At 42.4% G+C, this 24,633-nt stretch overlaps 1 protein-coding gene across 3 annotated transcripts in view; it reads left to right on the forward strand.

Moving 5' to 3' along the window:
* Positions 1-2,791: 2,791 nt before the first annotated feature.
* The window catches only part of FLT3 (fms related receptor tyrosine kinase 3), a 57,147-nt gene continuing 35,305 nt past the window's right edge, over positions 2,792-24,633 (forward strand). Inside the window, exons 1-4 of one of the 3 annotated variants that reach the window (XM_083498885.1) lie at positions 2,792-2,880; positions 20,021-20,142; positions 21,723-21,919; positions 22,902-23,017. In XM_083498885.1, the coding sequence (XP_083355011.1) occupies positions 2,826-2,880; positions 20,021-20,142; positions 21,723-21,919; positions 22,902-23,017 (490 nt within the window). In that variant the 5' untranslated portion in view covers positions 2,792-2,825. Of the gene's footprint in view, positions 2,881-7,860; positions 7,911-20,020; positions 20,143-21,722; positions 21,920-22,901; positions 23,018-24,633 lie in introns of those variants that run through there. The other 2 variants (XM_083498883.1, XM_083498884.1) reach the window with 2 other exon arrangements.

The raw sequence follows: 24,633 nt of genomic DNA on the forward strand, positions 1-24,633 counted from the left end.
CACCACCCTTTCAACTAGACTGTAGTTTGTGCACCTGATAGTCCTCTGGCCTGGTTTAATGGCTTGTTGAGCTTATTAAGCCCTTGTTATGGCTCTTAACAGCTGTGCCTCCCTAAATTGCTTCATCTCCTGCTTTCCTTTCAGTGGGGTGAGGATCCTGGATTCCCATGTGCTCTGTAGCTGAGTTGAAACCATTCTACTCTTCACACCCCTGCTTAAATTGCCATTGAGATTTCTTGTTGGTTGCTTGGCCCTTTTGAGCTCTACAGTTTCATCCCCTGGGGTTATTTGGCAATACAAACACATAGAAAAGGAAAAGGTGCCTGCAAAAATGTTGATAAGGATAGTTGGAGTAAACAACTGGGGTTTCTTGGGTGTTCAGGCTGAATTGTTTGCAGAGATTAGACGGTGGCTATGTAATGAGCATTCATCCCAATTTGCAGATAGGTTAGAATCAGATCACATCCACACCAGGCCTTTAAAGCACATTTCTCCCCCCCCCCCAAGAATCCTGCAAACTATAGTTTACCTCTCACAGAGCTACGATTCCCCTCACCCTTAACCAAATGTAGTTCCCAGGTTTCTCAGGAAGGCTTGCACTGTGGCTGTAGCTGTCATGTCACACAAGTGCTATCCCACGGTTTCAAGTTCTTTTTCCCATCACGTTCCTTATCACAGAAGTCTGATCTTTTGGGAAATCATGTTTGTTCTGCAAGAGCTACAGATCAGCTTTAATTATGGAGCCTGAATTTGCCAGGGTGTGGTTGAATCCCACTCAGAATTAGTGACAGTCTTGAAGTGCTCTAGGATAGGCTGTGACTTAGGACCAGCTAGGTGACTATCAGGCATTGGGGATCCAATCCAAATCTGTACTTGGCAGGGGAGAACTTCCAGACCGCCACTGTTTTCGGGTGCTGTTCAATCACATCCCTGATATGCACTAATAACTATCTCACTTCTCCAAGCAATAGTCCTCATCTAGCCAAAATGATACCATCTCTACACACAAGAGAGAGTTAGCAGCAGGTTTGGGGAAACCCGAAAATTTTCAGAAAAATAAAAATGTTTCCTTAAGGCAGGTGGAATGAGAACTGAGCATTCTCAGTGACCTGGAATGCTGTGTGACTCTGGGGACGGAGGACAAATCAGGTGGGCGGGCGAATGGTATGGAGTATCCCTAGAGGAAGACATGACTGACTGACTGAACAGCGAATAGGAGCACTCCACGCCTCAACATTTTGTTGTAGGACATGCTCGTTTACTTTGTAAAAGCCATCCAGAGAATTGCTTACAATGTGGCAAATTACTTTGCCTAATTTGGCCTTCAATCCCTAGCAAGGAGAAATTCTGTCAAAAGAGAAGTTCATGTGCTAGACGGGCTACAAATTTTCGCAGCGAAAATATTTCTGCAAACCAAACAGCTTTTAAAACCTATCCACGCATACCACAGAGTGGCGTGCTACTTCCACTCAAGCATCATGTTCAGTGGAAATATTGTTCGCGCCAAAAAGAAGAAGATGAGAAACCTACTTTGGTTTGATGTTAAATGCCTTTCACTATCGACTTCTGCTCAGCAGATAAGCGCAATCAAAGGTTGTGGTCCTCAAACTATTTCCCCTCCAGAATAGGGCTGTAGAAATTAATGACATCTCAGGTGGATTCACACTTTCATTTCCCTTATCAGAATACTTTGTGAGTTATCCACAATAACTCATACAACCACAAGTGTCAATGAGCAATTTCTGGAAGCATACGTAGATATACCACATCAATGAGAAGCAGCTGTAAGCAACCCTTTTATATATGTGTGTGTGTCTGTCTGTAGTGTGTTCCTGTGTTAACAGATCTGTGGTGTGGAGATAGCAAAACTGCTGATTTTGGGTGTGTAAAATAAATTCATCCTAAGCACTTGACGACTGGCACCTTGCGGGAAGAAGGACCTGTTACTCTCCATATGTTGTGGTTAAATTTATTACTTGCGCTTCACCAGCAGGTACTAAGGAGGGTTACAACAATTTAAAATTCAAAGCAGTTAAAACAGATTGCCATAACAGGTATATGGTGGACCCCGAAAAAACATGTCTCAGGAATCAAAGTCCAAGGTAAAGAGGTGTGTCTTCTGCATTTCCTGGCAGCTGTATAGTGAAGAAGCCAAATGCATCAACTTAGGTGCTGTTACAGAGAATGCCCTCTCCTGGCCCATGATTCCTCAAACTTCTGAGGGAGGTGGAACTACCAAGAGGGCCCCCTCTTTCGTTGGATGCCATCAGCTTCAGCCAACATGGTGAATAGTCAGATAATGTTTTAGTCCAGCAATTTGTGGAAGTTCTCCACTTGTCTCTTACAGCCTTGTCCAGCATCCAATTAAACTAGGATATCTGGATTTAAATGTGCTTGGTCAATGAGAGAAAGTTAGTTTCAGTTCAAGGGTCCTGATTTAAATGGGGTTTTAGACTTGAGCCCAAATTTATCTGCAGACAGAATCCTTCAGTACATGGTGATGATTACAAACGCTGATGTTGCCATGAGCTATCTAAAGCCTCACTTTTATTAAAAGTTTGCCTCATTCTGATAATTCAGTGACATGTGTCATTTGAATATAAAAGCTCTGCTTAGATACCTGACAATTATGGGAGTATCATACCTATCATATTTAGTTATTATAATAGCTATGAGGAGGCCTCTTCAGGGTTCTTCCTGAAAAAAAGAAGAAGCTATTTCAGGTTCATGCTCCCCCCCCCCCCGCCGCTTTTTTTGAAGAAGTGGTTTACGCTACACAGGCTGCAGTTTCAGACCCTGAGCTCTAACAGAAGCACACCACAGCTATGAGCAGGCATCAGGCAGGCACCTGGCCCAGCAGAAGCCAACTTCAGCTGCTTGGTAAGCATAACCACTGACTTCAGTGGAACCAGGATGAATGCTCCGGCCTCCTGTTTGCTTTGGATTCTAGCTGAAATCATGCCATTTTCTCCTTTCTTCTTCTCATCCAGATGTTCCCTCTCTCTTTTCCCACCTGTTGCATTCATTCCTTCCCTCTCTGAACTCTTCTTTCCCCCATTCCCTCTTTTTCTACTTCCTTTCCCTCCTGTCTCCTTGTCCTCCTCACCTTTCGCCTTTCCCTTCCATTCTCCTTGCTGCTCCTATACCTTTCTCTTCTCTCAGTTTTCCCTAACTAGAGAGAAAGGTTTTGCCAACATAATGGATGCTTAAAGGCTACTGATTGCTTATGAAAGAGGTAATGCAATGACTTCCACTAGAAAAACTTCTCTTGGCACAGTTGCAGTGGAAACTGTCAAAAGGCAATGGGACCAATGTTTTCGTAAGGAAGAATGGAAGTGGTGATTCATTATTAGCAGTGGTCAACTTGGGACTTTCAAATTTCAGCAGCAATGCCGAAATCCAGCGCTTCTTCTAGTCCATTCTGAGTCCTTGTTGTGGTGCCCTCTGCAGCACTCAGTGCAGGCAAACTGGTCATACACCTCTGCTATCAGATTAGATTTGCGCTGCGTTGTCAAGTGATGCAAACAGTGCATGTTCATGAAGCTGCAAGCCTTAGATCAAGGATGAGGGAACTATGGCCCTCCCGATGTTGTTGGACTCCAGCTTCCATCAACCCTAGCCAGCATGACCAATAATTGTGGAGGATGGGCGTTGTAGTCCATCAACATCAAGAGGGACACAGGTTCCCAAACCAAGCCTTGGAGCATTATCAAAACATGATTTTTCAGTCTACGGCAGTGCTTCCCAAACTGTGGTCCCTCAGCTTCATTCAGGTGGTCCATGGCATGTTGACATTAAATATTCATAGTGATTCTCAAATGTATTTTTTACTCCTTTATTTCTTTTATTGACTTTAATTGTATTACAATTTGAATTCATTGGAAGTGGGAGGTAATCAGACTTCTTACGGCATGGAGTTCCACATGCATTCTGCCACCATAAAGGTCAGATCCACACCATACATTTAAAACACATGACTTACCCCAAAGGAGAAGGGGCGCAGGTGGCGCTGTGGTCTAAACCACTGAGCCTAGGGCTTGCCGATCAGAAGGTCAGCGGTTCGAATCCCCCAGACGGGGTGAACTCCCATTGTTCAGTCCCTGCTCCTGCCCACCTAGCAGTTCAAAAGCACGTCAAAGTGCAAGTAGATAAATAGGTACTGCTCCAGCGGGAAGGTAAATGGTGTTTCTGTGTACACCAGAAGTGGCTTAGTCATGCTGGCCACATGACCCAGAAGCTGGACAAACGCCGGCTCCCTTGGCCTATAGTGAGATGAGCGCTGCAACCGCAGAGTCATCCGCAACTGGACCTAACGGTCAGGGGTACCTTTACTTTTACCCTTTACCCCAAAGAAACCTAAGAACTATAGTTTGTTAAGGGTGCCGGGAATTGTGAGGGGTAAACTACAATTCCCATGATTCCTTGAAGGGGCAGGAAATGTGTTTTAAATGTGTGGTGTGTACACAGTTGTTGAAGGATGATGTAAGACTTAATGTGTATTGCTATTAACCTTATTACTGTTTGGGGAAAAACTCGTGTGAAATTCCAGTGGACTCCAGTGGAACTCTAGTGCAGAGTTAAACTATTACATGTCTTTTGTTACAAGGGAGAAAGCAGACAATCTCTGGTCTCCTAGTTTAGCCATCCCATTCTCTCCAACATTTGCTCCAATGCACTTGCCTGCAGGGCTGACACATATATGATTTCTTACGGGCTTAGCAGCTGGAACATCTGCTGTTATGCTCTTATCTTCTGATTTACCATAGCCTGTCTTAGGACTGGGCTTGGGACTCTCAGTTTGCTTGGTTCATTCATGACAGGACATTTGCACAAGGTCCCATATGCTGAACTCTGGTAAAAGTGTTGAGGTTTGATTGATGCTTCCTTGCACAATGCAGCCCAAAGTATTTTTACTGAGAAAGTTTCATGGAGTACAGTGTACAATATTCCTATCCATGTATGCTTGGAACTGTGGTCGACATCTCTTTTGCACGTAGTACAAACCAAAATCTCATCCAAACTTAAGAACCCAACAAAATTAGTGCAGCTAGAACATAATTTCACTGAGGTCTTTGCTCCTCTTATTGTATGTTCTAAATCAAAATTCAACCCAGATCTGTGTATACTTCCCTGGAAGTAAATCTCATAGAATACAATGGTGCTTCCTTCCCATTAAATGTGCATATGGCTGCAGCCTTAACCTTCAGGAGAAAATACACAAAGTGCTTTCCAGAGAGTTTGCTATCAGTTCAAATCTCCCTAACGCTGTCCAAGATCAAACTACTTTTGCAAGTTTAAAGCAGACATTGGTTGTGCATGGTGCTGCTGGCTGGCTGGCCTCGCATGATAATATCAGGAAAGCCTGTCAACTCCCTGGAGCAGTTTTGCACTAAATTCCCCTTTTTAAAAATTAAGAAGAGATAAATGAATGAATAGAGGCAGAAACACTCTTGTGTTGTTTTTAGAGGGGCAGTCTTCAACTCACTTTTACTCAGACTATACCCATTGGAATTAATGGACCTAGCTTAGTCATGTTCATTAGTTTTGATGGCTTTACTCTGAGTAAAATGAGTAGACAATCACCCATGATATCTATAAAAATAGGGATGGATGGGGGACCTGTGACCCTACAGATACTGTGGGACTTCAACTTCCACCAACCCTAACCCTTGACCATCGTGGCTGGGGACTGATGGGACTTGGAGTCCAACAATATCTGGAGGACCACCGGCTCTCCATCCCTCTCTTAAAAGGCAGACCACCTGCCTGATGTGCAACTGAGCCAGCAATCAATTTCCTGGCATGTACTTGGTTCATGTGCAAAGTTGGGGGTGATCTTGCAAGCTGAGCTCTGAGCTCTCTTTATGCAATGCAGAACTTCAGTCTTCCTCTGGTAGGCTGCTCTCTCTATGCCTGGAGCAACGGCCCCTCTCCTCTCTTTGGGTCTTTGTTTCCAAATTCTCAGAGAAAGAGCTCATTGCTATGTTCTGCACATAGCCTATGGCACCTCCTTCATTTGTCTGCTTTGCTAGAAAGTTGCCATCCGCCAACTGGAGCCAGGTGCCAAACAGTGACTCAGGTGGGTGGACATAAGATAAGAATTAAGGAATAGGGTGCTTCTGAGCACATGCTCAGACCATTTATTATCAGTATGCACAAAAGCCCTTTCACACATAAATCAATATCTGCCTTCCCCAGCCCCCAAACCACTTTTATTTGATAAAGCAAATTCTGTACACACTGCACATTTAAAACACATGGCTTCTCTCCCCCTTGCAAAATTCTGGGAACTGTAGCTTACCCAGCACCCTTAACCAACCACGGTTCCCAGGAGTCTTTAAAGGATGCCGTGTGGTTTGACTGTATGGTGTGTATGCCGCCTTAATTTGGGGAAGGGGAAACTTTTTGGTCATTGCAATTGTTACAGTGCCCGAATTATAAACATTTGCCGATTTCCTGCAAATCACTCATGATCTCGCTTCTGCGCACCCTTGCTGTACATCATCTAGCACACTGGTGCTGCTGAAATATAGGTGCTCAAGAGTAACAAAACAGGCCCAGCAGCTGTTCGGCTTACCAATCTTAAGAGTCTTCATAAAAAAGTATCACCTTCTTGGCATGTTGTCAGAGTTGCAGGTTTCAAAGCCAGACAGCAATAAAACCAAGCAGGTTTTGCAGTTATTGCGGTATAATGAGCTGTTGTCTTGTGTGCACATGTGCTCTAAGCATCACATGCAAACGTTGGTTACTACCGTGTTGTACTCTCACATGTACATGGGTGTGTGAGTGGGTGTGCTGTGAATGTGGATGCATACTCACTTGGCCAACACAGTGAGATCTTTCCCTAACTGGTGGCAACATTCAGTGTGATGGACAGGGAAAATGGGAGCCGCCCATGTAGGTCAACAAGACAAGATTCATTTAAGATATAACTTGTTATTGTCACTGAAATGTCTGAGACTGAGTTGATAATTATTTTTCCTTTTAACTCAACATCTGGCTTCATGAATTTGCCTGTCCCATTCAGCAGAATGATTGCACTCTCAAAAGCATACCTGAGCATGTTTAGGCATTGAAGAGCTGCCAACTGTGCTAAATTAGAAAACATCCAGAGGCAGAGACAAGTTGGATCCTGACTATTAACACCACCAACACACACACTTTTGCAAAACAAACAGCATGGTTCTATGAAGATAATTCCCACTGAGATTAACCTGGTACAGTACAGAGATAATTCCTTGATACAGTATGGGGATTTCCGTTCCCAGTGCGATATAACATGGAGCCGTTGATAAATGCACACCCACCATGTTGTATGGTATTTATATTAAGGATGTAGGTCTTGTGTAATTCTAAAAGGGTAGTAGTATACTGTATTTTTTGCTCTATAAGACGCACCAGACCACAAGACGCACCTAGTTTTTGGAGGAGGAAAACAAGAAAAAAAAAATTCTGAATCTCAGAAGCCAGAACAGCAAGAGGGATCGCTACGCAGTGAAAGCAGCAATCCCTCTTGCTGTTCTGGCTTCTGGGATAGCTGCGCAGCCTGCAATCGCTCCATAAGACGCACACACATTTCCCCTTACTTTTTAGGAGGGAAAAAGTGAGTCTTATAGAGCAAAAAACACGGTATGTTGTGTAGGTATATTGCAATAATGGAGCGTTTGATGTAATATCCGTAATACAGTGGTACCTCTGGTTGCGAACGGGATCCGTTCCGGAGCACCGTTCGCAACATGAGCAGAACACAACCCATGTCTGCGCGTCTGTGCATGCATGGGTCGCGATTTGCCACTTCTGCGCATGCACGTGATGTCATTTTGAGCATCTGCGCACGCGCGAGCAGTGAAACCCGGGTTGCTGCGGGATGCAACCTGAAAACGCTCAATCTGAAGCAAACGCTACACGAGGTATGACTGTATATCTCTTTAAAAGATAGGATTAGCATGTCTGTCTCTACTGGGTGTTATTATAAGTAGTTAAATATAAAGGTGGCAATGTTGTTGGAAGGAAAGCAAAGTAGCCTTGTTTAGGGCGATAGGTCTTTTGGAGCTGTAATGGATGGAATGTATTTTGAGTGTTAAATTTCTTTTTAAACCGTTGCTACTCAAATACGTGGCTAGGTTAGGAATTTCATGGTCAATATTTAGAAACTGGTTATGACTATAACACATCTTTTTTTATTCTATTATTTGTTCATTCATTCAATTTATACACCGCCCTATACCTGGAGGTTTCAGGGCGGTTCACAAACAAGACCACAATGTATAAAATCAAACCAAAACCAATAACCCAATAACCCAATAACCCAATAACCCCACCCCAAAAAAGAACCACATTCTAAAAGGGTGTTGGGTGTTAATAAGATCAACCAAAGGCCTGGTTAAAAAGGAACGTTTTTGCCTGGCGCCTAAAGCTGTATAATGAAGGTGCCAGGCGAACTTCCATGGGGAGAGCATTCCCTAGACAGGGAGCCACTGCAGAGAAGGCCCGTTCTCATGTTGCCACTCTCTGGACCTCTCAAGGAGGTGGCACATGAAGGAAGGCCTTGGAAGATGATCTCAGGGTCTGGGTCGGTTCATATGGGAAGAGGCGGTCCTTGAGGTATTGTGGTCCTGAGCCATTTAAGGCTTTATAGGTCTAAACCAGCACTTTGAATTGGGCCCAGAAACTAATTGGTAACCAGCGCAGTTGGACCAGGATCGCTGTAATATGCTCAAACCGTCTTGCTCCGGTGAGCAACCTGGCTGCTGAATTCTGCACTATTCATTTATTTACAATATTTATTTACAACAGAGCAGCATAGAGTCAACAAAAGAAGTGGGTCCCACAAACCAAGACTATATTTGCAGTATTAGCAAATACTTTTTTTAAAAAAAATTAAATACATGCATAACTCCTGTTACACATGAGCAAAGCTTCTTTGACGCTGTAAGAAGAGTGTGCTGGATCAGGCCCATCTACTCCAGCATCCTATTTTCACAGTGGCCAACCAGTTGCCTTGGGAAGCCTGAAAGCAGGACCTGCTTGTGGTCCCCAGCTATTGGCATTTAGTCAGAAGAATACTGCCTCCAGCACTGGAGTAGAATATACCCATCGTAGCTAACAGCCTTTGCAGAAGAAAGGGGCAGATCCACTGATTTCGCAGTGTTGTGCATGCAGCCTGATGTGGAAGAAGAAGAAGAAGAAGAGTTTGGATTTGATATCCCGCTTTATCACTACCCGAAGGAGTCTCAAAGCGGCTAACATTCTCCTTTCCCTTCCTCCCCCACAACAAACACTCTGTGAGGTGAGTGAGGCTGAGAGACTTCAGAGAAGTGTGACTGGCCCAAGGTCACCCAGCAGCTGCAGGTGGAGGAGCAGAGACACGAACCCGGTTCCCCAGATTACAAGTCTATCGCTCTTAACCACTACACCACACTGGAACCTTGTGCACACAGAAAATAACGTGTCTCAGCAGAGATGGTGAGGATGGGCCCATGACTCTGCCTCTGAGTGCCCAAGCAATAATTAATTACTTCCTCATATGTGAATATCCACTTTTTATCTTTGTGATCTCTGGCCTGTCATTTCTGCACCTGGAGATGCTTATATATAGCAAGCAGTCTGTGGCGCATGTGCATCTCTGGAGAGGGTACAACCACAGGGAATCTCCATGCTGCACAAAATTATGATAGTGGATGTATAAATATTCATTTGTTCAAGCCAAGATTCCCAGCGTGTTTTGAATTTGAATTGCCCTTCAGCAGGAAGGTTTTAAGAAACAGATGCATAAAATTACAAGTGTGCTTCCATGGGCAAGACTGCCAATCAGCTGGTCCATGCAGTGGTGACGTCAAGCCCCACTGAGCTCCTCTTAAGGCAGGGTTCAAAACCAACATTTTTTATTTGACAGTTCAGGCTAGGCTGCAAAGGAAAAAATACTCATCTGGCGGCATGGTGGTGTCAGGTGATGTAGCTGGTCACGCTCACTTGTCTAAGTGGTCCATGGGGGGGCTCACTCTGGGTTAGAGCCCTCCTCATCAGTTGCAAAGGGCTTTTGCAAAGTTGGGAGCCGGAGGTTGTGGTAGGTCTCTACTCTCCTAATGCTCCACCCACCCCTCTGTTCTGTGAGAATGCTGTCAGAAAGTTGGGAGGTGGCTCATTGCTCTAATTTAGCCTTCACTCCCATACTAAAGCTTCAACCTGAATCCCATTTGCATGGAAGTAAGCCTCGCCGAATTCATTCTGATTTGGTTAGCACTGCACTGCAAGGAGACTTGCCAGTTGAAAACTGTGTTGTTTTTTAAAAGTCGGTACTGGAGATTAAAAATTAATATGCAAAAGTTTAAAAGGCGCAAGGAGATAGGATAATAATATATTAAGGATGGAATAACAAATAAAGTGAATAGTGCAGCAATAACAAAAATAATAGCAGATAAAGAAGATTGCACATGGGTGGGGGAGGGAGGTGAAGGGATTAATTGAAATTGTTAAAGATTGGTATAGGATTTAAGAGATTTAAATTTTCATAAAAATTCTATAAAGAAAGCAGAAAGCAGCAAGAAATATCAAGTAAAGGTATCGGAGAGGAGATCAGTGTAAATGAAAACATGAGACTTATGGTTTTGTTTCATATGATTTTATTTTGGAGTTGTCTGTTTATTTCGGAGTTGTTTGTTGTAAAGAATGTATATTATGTGAATAAAATAATAAAGGATTTGGAAAAAAAGAAAAGAAAAAAGAAAACTGTGTTGTTTTTCAATAGCTGCAATTCAGTTTATGGAGGCGTAAACTCTGTTGAAGGGACATGGGTGGCGCTGTGGGTAAAACCTCAGCGCCTAGGACTTGCCGATCGCATGGTCGGCGGTTCGAATCCCCGCGGCGGGGTGCACTCCCGTCGTTCGGTCCCAGCGCCTGCCAACCTAGCAGTTCAAAAGCACCTCCGGGTGCAAGTACCGTAGATAAATAGGGACCGCTTACCACTGGGAAGGTAAACGGCGTTCCGTGTGCTGCGCTGGCTCGCCAGATGCAGCTTGTCACGCTGGCCACGTGACCTGGAAGTGTCTGCGAACAGCGCTGGCTCCCGGCCTATAGAGTGAGATGAGCGCACAACCCTAGAGTCTGGCAAGACTGGCCTGAACGGGCAGGGGTACCTTTACCTTTACCTTTAAACTCTGTTGAATTCAATAGGATTTACTTCCAAGTATACATGATTAGGATTACACTGTAAGACAGAACGTTGGAAGATATGGACTCCTCGTCCAACAATCAGGTGCTTCTGTCCCATCCCATTCTTACATTGTCATCTTGAATGTTCTAGCTTGACGTATGGGAAGGACAAGTCGTAGGTCAGAAATGATTCTTTCCTTTCAAAGGGGAAGTCCGTAGGTGACTAAAATGACAAACAGTATCATTTCTTCAGTTGTTGTTGGAACCTTATTAGAGTTGCATTTTCATTTCTCCATTGTGTGTGTGTCCTGCCGCCGCCTACACACTTTCCTGGCTGGTAGTGTATTGTAGGCTATGGCACAACATCATTGGCTAGGATAGTGACCTAATATCCTCGAAGCACTGTGCAGGGGTACCAAGACACCATTGCTTGTTGGTTAAATATTTCAATATTTTATGGGACAAACAATTCCTTTTCCACTTTAGTGCAGTGGTGGGGAACCTTCAGCCTGTGGGCCTATTTAGGTCCATCAGATCTCCCTCTTTGACCCATGAGGCCACTTCAGCCAAGCCACGTCAACCTGCCGTCCACCTGATGTCATATAGGATGGCAAATGTAGGGCAGGTAATGTGCCGAAAGAGGGTTTGCAAACACTGTGTATCATCTCATTGTTTGTACTCACAATCTGCCTAGGGAAATGGATTACCTGACACCATTTTGATATCAGGTGATTGACAGATGAGCAGCTCTGCGCACCTGCCAAGCTTGGCCCATGGGGGTGGGAGAGATTAGGATCCAGCCTGCTACCTGGATTCAGTTTCCCATTCCTGCTTTAGTGCATCTGCACCTACTGAGATTAAGTATTTTACTGGTGAAATTGTTGTTGGCATTTGGTTAGCAGCACCAAAGTGACCTCCCCAGGGTGCAAGCCTAGGCACTTCTAGACAAACCTGCTACTATATCATAAGGCACTTGTAATGTGCCCCCATCTCTGGGGAGAATTGATCAATAGATAGAGAAGGACACCCTCTTCAAACAATAAAGGCAGGAGGTGTAGTTCCATTCTGTAGAGGCAGCTTCTAGGGCTGTGCATCAGATTTGGCAAGAGCCCGAGCCGCATTGGGCTGATTTGGGGGGATCTAGGGCTTTACCTCAAACCTAGACAGCATCTTAAAAAGCAGAGACATCACCTTGCCGACAAAGGTCTGTATAGTTAAAGCTATGGTTTTCCCAGTAGTGATGTATGGAAGTGAGAGCTGGACCATAAAGAAGGCTGATTGCCGAAGAATTGATGCTTTTGAATTATGGTGCTGGAGGAGACTCTTGAGAGTCCCATGGACTGCGAGAAGATCAAACCTCTTAAGGAAATCAGCCCTGAGTGTTCACTGGAAGGACAGATCGTGAAGCTGAGGCTCCAATACTCTGGCCACCTCATGAGAAGAGAAGACTCCCTAGAAAAGACCCTGATGTTGGGAAAGATAGAGGGCACAAGGAGAAGGGGACAACAGAGGGCGAGGTGGTTGGACAGTGTTCTCGAAGCTACCAGCATGAGTTTGACCAAACTGCGGGAGGCAGTGGAAGACAGGAGTGCCTGGCGTTCTCTGGTCCATGGGGTCACGAAGAGTCGGACACGACTAAACGACTAAACAACAACAACAAAGGCTTTACCTAAGATGGGTGGAGTAAGGCCATGGGTAAGGCCATCCGGAGCTATCTGGAGTTGTTGATGGGGTGGGGTGGAGGGCTTGGGCAGGAAAGAGAGGCAGGCATCAGTCAGTATGGGTGGGAGCCATACAGCCCTAGTTGATTCTTTCTTCTGGTGATGTATTGGAGAAGTGGTGGCTAAGCCAGGGATGCTTGTTGGTGACTAAGACCAAATCATATGCCTTATAACGTAGAGGATATTAATTTAAAATTAGATCTCATACTTAACAATCAACATTTGCAAAGATTTCAGAATTAAAGTCTGACCTTTTTATTAAAAACACACACACATAGTTGAACATTTTCAGATTTTGCTTTACTTCAATTTAATTTTGCAGGCTACTTTAAGAAAAACTACACCAAATATCCTATCCTCTTTTAAATGTGTGGGAGGGGAGGGTGTTATTGGTTTTGTTTTTCTCTTGTTTTTTATTATGTATTTTATGCTTTTATCTTGCTATGAGATCTACAGATGAAAGGCAGTATACAAATTTAATAAAAAGTAATAATAATTGTTAGTGTTTATTTTTATAAGTCTTGTTAAGGCATTTGAAAAAATAGGATAGAAATACTCAAAAATGTAACTATGGCATTTTTGCTGAAGTGAAGCAGACCCAGCTGGCAATATGAAGTATACAACCCAGAGCTTCTTGAAAGACAAGAGATGGAATATAAATAAAATAAATGTGTCGATCTACCAGATTTAATGCTGTTATCTCTTCTCTTACACACAGATGAGGTGTCTATATCCAGCAGTGCTCGTAACTGGAATGCTAAGAATAAAATTATAGGGGAAGAATATAAATTAGAAGTATTGTGACAAGGAAATCTAAAATTTGAGCAGGTTATTGAGAATTATTTCAGTTAGTATATTTCAGTTAGCACCCCTGTATTAAATACCAGTCTATATTGAAAATAGACTGTTTTGGACCTTATCTACAAATTGCCACCTATTGTTTCTCAGAGAATTGTGCTGGTATTTGTCTTTTGTAAGCAAGCATTACGAGGTGCTCATATGCACAATGAACTGTTTTTTAAAATATATTTTAAAAAGAGGAGGGAATGGTAATTTTCTTATCTCAATCTGGAGCTTGGTGTCCAGATCGAGTCTGCAACCAGTTTTTGTTTGTGTCTTGAAAGTTCAGGGCTAGTTGACACTGTATTTCAATGCATTTTTGTAACAAACAAATGAAAGGTGCAGTACTAGTGGAAAGTTCTGCTGCACAAGTCCCATTGGAGTGAATGAATACTCAAGAGCAGTACTGTGCTCCCATTTATGTGCGTGCGAACTTCGCAGTGGATTGAGCCTACGAAGCTTGCATAACGCCACTGAAGGTTAAAAATAAGAAGTCTTTATGCTGTACATGAAGTCCTTCTGGAAGCATGAGACAGCTTTTGTTGAAATTCTACCCTTTCATTAGAAAACTGGATTCCAACGTTTCATTTGCATTTGAGGAAGTAACAGAACAGTGTAGCTGATGCCGACCTGGAGAGCTACATTAAGTTCAGCGGAGATGATCAAAGGCTTCAGACTGTCATGTCTCCAGCAAATTCCATGATGAAACCATGCAAAGCGAGTTTGATTATGGGTTGAACAGCATATTTTGCATATTTTGTGAAAGCGTCTTGATTCAAAGAGGTCAGAATTAGCATGGGGATTGCATCAGCTCGGCAGTCTGAAGCACTCCATGATTACAATGCCATGCTTGCTTAGTCTAGACTTCAGATTGAATTTAGCACATAATATATACAAAAGTATTGGGCTTGCTGCGCATAGAGGGCTTAAACTGGTTTTTCCATTTCCCATATTCATAACTCAAGCTTGCAACTTGTGCTGCTTAGACTGTGTGTTTGATTTTAAACTATTTATGTCCTGCTTCTTTTTCTGCGTTAGCATGTTACATTTGAGGTCTATTGCACCATTATTCTGTTTGTTGTGGTTATTTTAACCATCATAGTTATATCAACCACTAATAATATAATATAATATAATATAATATAATATAATATAATATAATAGAATAGAATAGAATAAAATATAATATCATAGCATAATACACATTGATACGATATTGAAGAACAGTGTATACCAGAATATGTCTGTCTCTCTCTCTCATAAATACAATCTACGAAACGTTAAAAAAGAACAAAACAATAGATATATATTAAAATACAAATGGTTAAGAGGGCTAATACATTTAAAAGCATCCAGTTTTTTGTGTTAAATCATTGCAATTTACCACATTAGCCTCAACAACGTTTCTCCTCAGTTTTTGGGTTGCCACTGCAAATCTCGTAACTCTGTCAGGAATTGGTGGTTTGTCAGAATCAAACAACCAATATGTAATTTTTGCTTGAACATCACCATCAGGTACCTTACTTAACAATTTCAGAATAACCTTTGACCTAGATTTATTTAGGGATTGAACAGTGCTATGTTCAGCACTATTCCACATTCAGAGTAGACAGTTAAGATAAGATAGGAAATATGATTAGATCAGGAGCTATGGCCAATTGACAATCTCTCAGTCTGTTGTCGAGGCAACAATAACACCTGTTTGCCCTTGCAAGATTCTATTCCTCAGTGTATCCTGCTGCCCATTTTGCACAGAATGCTAAGCCAAGCCATGACTAAGAATAAACGAGCAAGAATTTGGTTGCTCAGAGCAAAAGGCATGGGGGTTTCACTCGTCCCCTTGCTCCCACTTCTCTACCCATAAGTAAGCCATGATTTGGCTTAGTGTTGTGTCTGAACCCAGGCTCGTGGTTTGTCTCCCCCAAACAAATCAAAAGCAGTCAGCCAAGAGCAAACCTTGCCTACTGCTCATTGTTAGTAGTTTGGAGATCAAGTTTGGACTTAATCCTAAGGCAAACCATGACTTAGTTGCAGGTCACATGACAACAGCAAGTCCATGACCTGCAACTGGAAGAATTAAAAACTGGCATAATGAAATCATGCATCAAAGTATTAAAACTTTGCAGCCACTTCATAACCTTAGGTAGGGCCTCCTTTTTATTAAAAAAAGTATTGCCTCTGGCTGCTAGAATAACTTCATAGCAACTTTATCACTGCCTCCTTGACTCCACCCCAACATGCAATCACGGTTTGAAAGATCATTGTGTGCCGTACCAAAAATGGAAAATGCACTTGTTGCTGTATATATCTTTCTGCCAAATGAGCCCTTATTTCTGTCCAGGGCAGTACAACACCTGCAGCCTGCATACTGGAAACAAAGACTCAGTGCCGGGAATGCGGCATAGTTTCGTGCATTCGTAGATCACAGAACCAATTTTCCGGTAGCCTTTTCTGTGACATCTTTCAATACCATTGATCATTCTGTTCTTGGGTGTTAACTGACAACATGCTTTCTTAGTTTCCTGTCTTCCTTACTGTCTACTTTCTTTATATGTCAGTGGTAATCCTTCTCCCTACGGTCCACCACTTTCCATCTGAAGCTCCTGAAGGATCTCCTCAAGTCATCTTCTCTCTATCTCATTCCTCTTAGTGCTATTATTTGTTTTGTCTGCAATCATTTCCATACTATCCACTTGCAGCTGCACACTTCTTCTGATTCGTGTTCATCTTCTCTTTTTTAAGATTTCTGCTTTTGTTTTGTTTTGTTATTTCTAACCAGATGCCTTCCAATGAACTTAAGCCAGGGTTTGGGGAACTGGTAGCCCTCCAGAGGCATTGCTGAACTGCAACTCCCCTCAGTCCTGACCATTGATTGTGCTTGTGGGGGCTGCTGGGAGTTGAAGTCCAACACCTGGAGGACTACAGGTTTCCCATCCCTGCCTTAGATACTGTCTTCCCAGTAGTTTTGTTTTGGGTCTAGGGATGGAAGGATCTGTCAGTTTTGGTTCTCTCCATTTCTCATTTTTCCAATTTCCAATTTGGTTCTCCACATTTCTCAGCAACTTGTGTGTATGAAAAATCCTCATGAACATTAGCACCTTAGTGCGACTTTTACCTAATAAACACATTTATCTATGCGGTTTTGACTAATGTACACATTTACATTCCTCTTTATGCATACTTTCCTCTAATATATGTATTTTTGGAAACATAGTTTGGCTGGAGAACAGCATTGCAAAATTCACGTAAGTGCAAATTTTGAAGGATTGCTGTGTTTCACTTCTCATGTCTGCAGCAAATTCCATGATGAAACCATGCAAAGCGAGTTTGATCATAGGTTGAACTGCATATTTTGCATATTTTGTGAATGCAGCTTGATTCAAAGAGGTCAGAATTAGCATCAGCTTCGCAGTCTGAAGCACTCAGAAAGTGTAGATTGGATAAATCCAGTTTTATATGCTAACTGAATCAAATTTCTCTCCCAACCCTACTTGGGACTCCCCCTCCACCCCAAGAAAATCCTCTTTTTAAAATATATATATAAAAATCTAATTTTCATTGTAAGTCTTTTGTTTCATTTCAGTGGTGGCTTGTTATCATTTTATAGATAATTAAATCATAATTAAAAAAATACAGATAGGAAAAGGAAGCTGAAGAGCTAAAACAGAGCTGTTTCTGTGTTTTCCTTCCTCTGTGTTTGTGCTGCCTTCCACTCTCTGGATTATGTGTTCTTATTATTCCTAATCCCCAGCCGTTCTTCTTTTAATCAGTCCACTCTCTCCTACTAAGGTCCAACACTAGCTGCTTCAGCCACACACAAATCATACACCCACACTTGCACTCCTCCAGTGTACAACTCTTCCCAGCCCTCTGGCTTTCTGCCAGCTAAAGGGGCATTTCCAAAGAGACAGAGTCTGCTTTGCCCAATAGCTCTGGCGCACAATGGAAATGGCGTTTGCAACACCGACCATGAGGTCAATGGGCATCATTGTGTTTTCTGGCATAATTTGTCTCAGGGTGGGTGGGCCATCGGGGGAAGTGGAGGCGACTATAAACAGCAGGCGCCTAAAAGCATGGAGAAGATGTCGGAGGCAGGCAGGGTTTGTGTGGAAAGCTGCTCCAAACAGATGCAAAGGAAGAATATCGTCATGAATAAATGAGAACAGAAGGAGCCGAGTTTCACAGTGAGGCAGAACCAAGCTTTTGAGTTTCACAAAAGGGGGCGAGGATATGGGCAAGATGTGGCTGTGTGCAGAATGCATTCATTTAAAAAATGAATTTCCACCCACCACTCAGAAAGGTTGAGGGGGTCAGAGCAAAGGTATTTCCCAGCTTGAGAGTCAGGGGGGCAGCAAAGCTTGAAGGTGCCCAACTAGGAAAGCATTAATGCTGTGGAAAAGGAAGGCATTGCCTCTTGAACCTCCAGCCCAGGACTACAAGCTACTGGACTTACGATAGCTTAGCATCCACCGCCTGAGGTAGACGGCTCACTCAGCCTAATGATAGGGCTGGTCCGGCAATTGAGCTGACTCTTAAAGCATTCCATTATATTAGATTACTATTTTGTTGTTGTGTTGTTGCTTTGGTTGTGGTCCTTATGCCTTGCCCAGCTATCTCAAGAAGGTCTGACAAGAATGCAGAGTATTTAAAATGGTCCAGGTTGTTTGAATGAGCTTTTATTGGGGTTGTAGTCACCTAAATCCTACTCAGAGTGACATTAATTGACCAAAATCAATGTTTTCTGTGCCAACTTTTAATCAGCTGCTGAAAACTTTTTTAAAAAAAAAATTCTGCCAGGCCTGTGCAGACAATTAAGAGTGCATCTTCCACAGTGGTTTGTTGATTCTTAAAACGACGATGACAACAGCAAACTTGCTTTTTATTTTTATAATGCTTTTATTGTATAGTTTTTATCCTTTTAAAGTTGTAAATTGCTTTGATATGCTTTAATGGTATAGGAATATTAGTCATGTATATTAATTTCAGTCTACTCTGAGCAGGACTGACATTAGAAGAAAAACGCTTTAGGTTCAAATAAGCAGAACAACTGTAAGCCCGTTTGAGTAGGTCAAAACCAAATGCAGAGCACTTTATCTGTGGTTAGTTCCTTGTTTTTACTTCACTTTTCCATGTTCCTTATGTGTCATTTTTATCCTTTGGATTAGGATGTGGCTTTAAACCACAGGTAAGTGTAGTGCGGGTAAATAAATATACCATACCTCAAACTGAGTACAAAGTAGTCACGACTTTATTTTCATTTTCTGGGAAACATTAACTATTTATTTATTACATCTATACCTCCTTTCAGTCTCAGGAGTTCAATGTGGTGTACATGCTCCCCCCTCTTTTAACTCAAACCAACACTGTGAGGTAAGTTAGACAGAGAGGTAGTGACTGGCATAAGGTCACCCAATGAGTTTCATGACTGAGGGGAGGGTTGAATCCTGGTATTCCTGGTCCTCGTCCAACCAGTACACCACCTTCAAGCCTATCCTCCTCCTCCTCCTCCTCCTTTATTAAATTTGTATACCACCCTTCACCCAAATATCACAGGGTGGTTCACAACACTAATCAGGTCATATTGCATTGATCTTGTACCAGTGACTCAATGCCATTGCAGGTTACATTGGAACAGGCAGCGAACCTTTACAGCATACCGTCACTTGAATTGTTTTACGCTTTCCCCACCTTTTACTCTTTTAAGCTTTTTAAACAAGATCGTTTATGTTGATTTAAGGGTGTGTGTGTGTGTGATTCTCATTGTAAAATGGCAGGATATAAATGCACCTAACTTAATAATAGAACCGTAGAATTGCTGGAAGGGACCCCAAGGATAATCTGGTTCAACCTCCTTCAAGGCAGGAATTGCAGCTGAAGAATCCCTGGCAGATGTCCATCCAACCTCTGTTTTAAAACCTCCAGTGAAGGAGAACCCACCACCTTCCAAGGGAGTCGGTAGAATAAGGCAGTGACTGTTCCAATTCACCTTAGAAGAGGGGACAGTTTCGATACCTGGAAGATCAGGGTTCCAAATCGTACTGAGAACTCGACAAGTGGAGAGGCTCCCTGTTCCAGACATTCATCAGCCCTCTAATTTATGAAGGGCAACAGGATTAGCAGAACTAATAGCTGTACCTTTGCTATTTTAAGGTTGCTTTTTCTATTAATTTTATGCTGGATTGTGTTTATGCTTTTGGCGAATGCTTTGTGCTGGTTCTGCATTTTTTATTGATCGTATTGTACTTGTACTATTATCCTCAAGTTCCTGCTCATAACAATGGCCTCCATTTCTCTTTTTTTACTTTCAGCTCTGATTCTTACACTGGTATCCACGGCTGTGATGGGCCTGGGTGCACCAGAGATTACATGCCTTTTAATCAAGCGAAACAATATAATGTCAGGATCATTGGAATCTTCACCTTCTCATGAGGTAAAAAGGATATGAACCTGTGTGGTCGGTGAAGACCAGCATCAATGACCTTGCTCTCCATCCCACCAACTTCAGAAGGGAGATAGATTGCAGTTTGTAGGATTCTTTCCCCAAAGAGGCTCAGGTGGTACCCGCTTCACTAGTTTTTTGGTGCCAGCTGAACTTTAAATGTGTTTTAAATGTATGCTGTGTTAGCAACATACAAGATTCTTCTAATTTAGGATTGAGGAATCTGGCCCTTCAGATTTAATTATTTTATTTCATTTAATAAAACTTCATCATGGTTTACAAAAATAAAAGAAAGCTATTGTAATTACCAAAGGCACATCAAAGCAGGTGTTTTAAATATTCAAAGCTACGTAAGACCAGCAGTAACCTAAAAACAGAATAAAACACATGGTAATGTCTACATATCTGGATATATGTTGCTAAACTCCCAACTCCCATCAGCCCCAGTCAACATGGCCCAATGGTCCAGGATACTGGGAGCTGCTGTCCAGCAATATCTGGAGGGCCACAGGTTCCCCATCCCAGTTTTAACTGAAAATGCCAGGACAGAACCTGCAACCTGCATGCAAAGTGTGTACTCTGTCGTTGGCTCTTACCCACTTAGGTGGGTAGCTCTTAATATCTAATGATATTAGAAAAGAATGTTCACCTGTGTTTGTTCTTTACACTTAGGCAGGTGAAACTCAGGGAGGCATTCTGTGCAGGAGCTAGGAATGAAATGTCAAATCAATCAATCAATCAATCAATCAATCAGCCAGCCAAGAGATCCTTAGCATCTATGAGCCCATCAGTATCTGAAGAATCAGCTCTGTGGAATCAGCTTCTTAATGAACTTTATCTAAGGCCTAGCAATTGGCTCTTTTCCTAATGTATGTTTGTAATAGGGCTTTCCCTGAAGAGTGACTCTTCTATATTTGAAATATTATATAGTGGTACCTCGGGTTACATACACTTCAGGTTACATACACTTCAGGTTACACACTCCGCTAACCCAGAAATAGTGCTTCAGGTTAAGAACGTTGCTTCAGGATAAGAACAGTAATCGGGTTCTGGCAGTGCGGTGGCAGCAGGAGGCCCCATTAGCTAAAGTGGTGCTTCAAGTTAAGAACAGTTTCAGGTTAACTACGGACCTCCGGAATGAATTAAGTACTTAACCCGAGGTACCACTGTAGTTAAATGCTTTTAAGATCAGTTTCTAGACTGCTATGTATCAGTGGCGTAGCGTGGGTTGTCAGCACCCGGGGCAAGGCAAGTAATTTGCGCCCCTCTGCCCTAGGGGCAGAGAGCTGCGAGTGCGAGCGCCCCCCCCAGATGTTGCGCCCGGTGCGGCCGGCCCCCCCTGCACCCCCACGCTATGCCACTGCTATGTATACATTATGTTAAATGCTTTTAAGATCAGTTTCTAGACTGCTATGTATACATTATATACAGTGTGTGCGTGTGATGGTGTACATTGCTTCAGAAACATTTGTTTGAAAGTGGTGAATAAATCCTTAAATAAAATAAATAAAGCAGAGATCTTAAAAAAGACCAGTGTGGTAAAATATGTCTTTCCATCTCATGCAATACAGACCCAAGAAGACCGCAAGTGTTCCCTGTATTATCAAAGCAGCAAGAATATCTATGAAGCAGCAACAGATTTTGAAGTTGGTGTGCTTGAAAATGTTGAAATTAAAGCAATAGTAAATATTTCAGAGAACATCACCTGTCTTTGGTTTTTTAAAGAGAACCAGACTAACTGTAATTCCTCTCTGGATTTGGAGAGCAGGTAAGCAAAGAGATACATTTGGTGATGATTGTGATAGAATTTCCTATTATTTGCTCTGGTTCAGAAAAGTGCTGAGCATCTGGGGGAAGATTATACAAGCAGCTGGAGCTTTACTTGTAGTTTTTGCCTTAACTGTTCTCACTACTGAAGAGGCAATTCACAGTGACTTGCCTCTTCAGCAGAAGGAATAGCTGGGTCAAAAGCCACAACTACACAGAGTGCACAGTTTTCTCATATACTTATATGTCCCTACTTGACCCACAAATTTAATCTTTAAACCTACCAATTAAATTCACCTCAATTAAATACAAAGAGCTAAGCTTTACTCGGGGCATACCCATTGAACTGAAGGGATGTAGCTTAGCCGCTATCAAAATTTTCAATTCTGAGTAAAATTTATTTGAATGCCACCCACTCACTTTAGATTCCACTGAAAGAGGTTCACTTATACCATTCTGGACAGAGGTTCTTTCTTAGAAAAGGGTGGTTTAGCACTCTTCACTTATTTGCTAGAAGTCAGAAACAACAGGTGGGGTGGGCACCTGCAACCACACATTCAGAGCGAAGCTGCCACATCAGCCTGTCCAGTTTACAATATTCAACAATAGTTACTGAATCTAGACATATGGTCTCTCTTGTGATGAGACAACTGCCATCACATATTTGAGTTCCAGGGGAATTTAAAAGGATCCCGGTGCAATAAGTACTTTGATAAACCTCCGAAGAAGCCTTAACCTGAGACCTTCTGCATGCAAAGCAGACTTTCTACCATTGAGCCATGGCCCTTTTCCAATTTGGCTAAGGCCTTTCTCCACAGAATGATTAGTATGATGGTTTAGTCTGGTCCCAACCACAGGTTTCTCTTGCTTGCCTGCTTTCTTGGTGTTGGTTTTGTTGTCAATTTGTTCTGCTTCCTTTTACTTTCACATGAAGTTGGGGTTTGTTTTGTTTTTTTAATGGATGCTTTCCCCCTATTGTATAGGCATGTTGTTTCAAAGAAGTTTCCAAAAATTAGAGAAACCCAGGCTGGAAACCACACGCTGTCCATTAAAACCAAAACCGATAATTACAGGGTGACATTTACAATTCATATAAAAAGTAAGTATGACATGGAGACAAAGGAATGGCTTGATCACAACTTGATGAAGGATGATAGGGCAGGAACGGGTCCATGTATGATGTATGCCTAACTTTGAAACAGCAAAACATGTTGGATTCTTCCCCCTGCAGGGATTTTCCCACTCCTTATTTGAATATTTCCCCCTCCCTCTTTCAGTTCTGGTATTGTGTGCTATTTTTCCCACGTCACTCATTTCATTTCAAGCAAGGGTACATCATCCCTCTCAGGAAAAAGCTCTGAGCTGCTCAGGGTGAATTACATTCTTCAATGGTGGCTGGATTTTTATTTATTCCCCCTTAAGTATCAACCTGATGTGTTGTGACTCTTCTAAGCTTCCTGCTTTGAGCAGATGGGAAGTTTAAGAGTATTGATCAACATTTGCTCTTCATATTTAAAAAGAAATGCAGGGAAGACAATTCCCTGTTTTGCTGAGGGTGGGGTTGAAGTGGGATTGAAACTAGGTGTAAGGAATAGTCAAGGCAATAAACAACTATTTTACTTTTAAAAGACACCTGAAGGCAGCCCTGTTTAGGGAAGTTTTTAATGTCTGACGCTGTATTATTTTTGATATTTGGTTGGAAGCCACCCAGAGTGGCTGGGGAGACCCAGTCAGATGGGCGGGGTATAAATAATATCTTCTTCTTCTTCTTCTTCTTCTTCTTCTTCTTCTTCTTCTTCTTCTTCTTCTTCTTCTTCTCTCTTATGTGAAAATTTTCTTCAGAATTTCCAACAGCTTTTAAAGGGAAAATGGTTCAAAAATATAGGGGACTGTGAAGCTACTACAATCCTCTCTATAATTCCTTATACAAAGAGATGTTTGTCTCTTTGTTGGAGAAGAGGAGTAGAAAATGTGAGAGAGGAGTTACATAAACAACATGAATTTAAAACACTCTTATACCACTTTAGTAGCCATGGCTTCCCCCCTTGAATTCTGGGAATGGTAGTTTGTTAAGGGTTGCTGGGAATCATAGGAGCCAACTCTTGGGGGCCATGTGTGCTTGGGAACCCACAACAATAAAATTGTGTGGGCTGGGCACCTACAAAGTCAGTAAGAAAAGCCAGCAGGCGACAGCAGAACTGCCTCTGAGAGAAAAGCAGTTGAGCTCTACCTTCTGCAGCCAACGAGTGAGGCACCCTTTTCGGTGTGGGGCTCAGATGTGGAGGCACAGCCTCTCTGCCTCTGAGTCCAAGCCCCTACCTGCGGAAAAGAGTGTCTTGCTGTGGAGAGGAGGAGGAAGAGGAGGATCTGACTAGAGAGAGACAAAATAGAACCCTTTACATGAACAAAATGTCTAGCCCTTTTGTGAAAACAGCTAAATAACTTCAGCATCTCAGTATACAGCCGGTGCAGAAACATTACTCATGTGAATTTGGTTGATAGAGCTTTTTAAATATCGACGAACAATGCACTTTCTCTCTCTCTCTCTCTCTACCTTGTGAAATGTGTTTGTTCTGCATTTGGATGAATCTTAAGCCATCAAGACCAAATTTTCCATCACGGTTCTTGAGATCACGGTCTAAGTTTGTATATAACTAGGTGCCATTTTGAAACAAGATGGTGGGCTGAACCGTTAAAAACTGCATTGATTTCAAC

Source organism: Podarcis liolepis (assembly GCF_965112155.1).
Source record: "Podarcis liolepis genome assembly, chromosome: 4".
Classification (NCBI taxonomy): domain Eukaryota; kingdom Metazoa; phylum Chordata; class Lepidosauria; order Squamata; family Lacertidae; genus Podarcis; species Podarcis liolepis.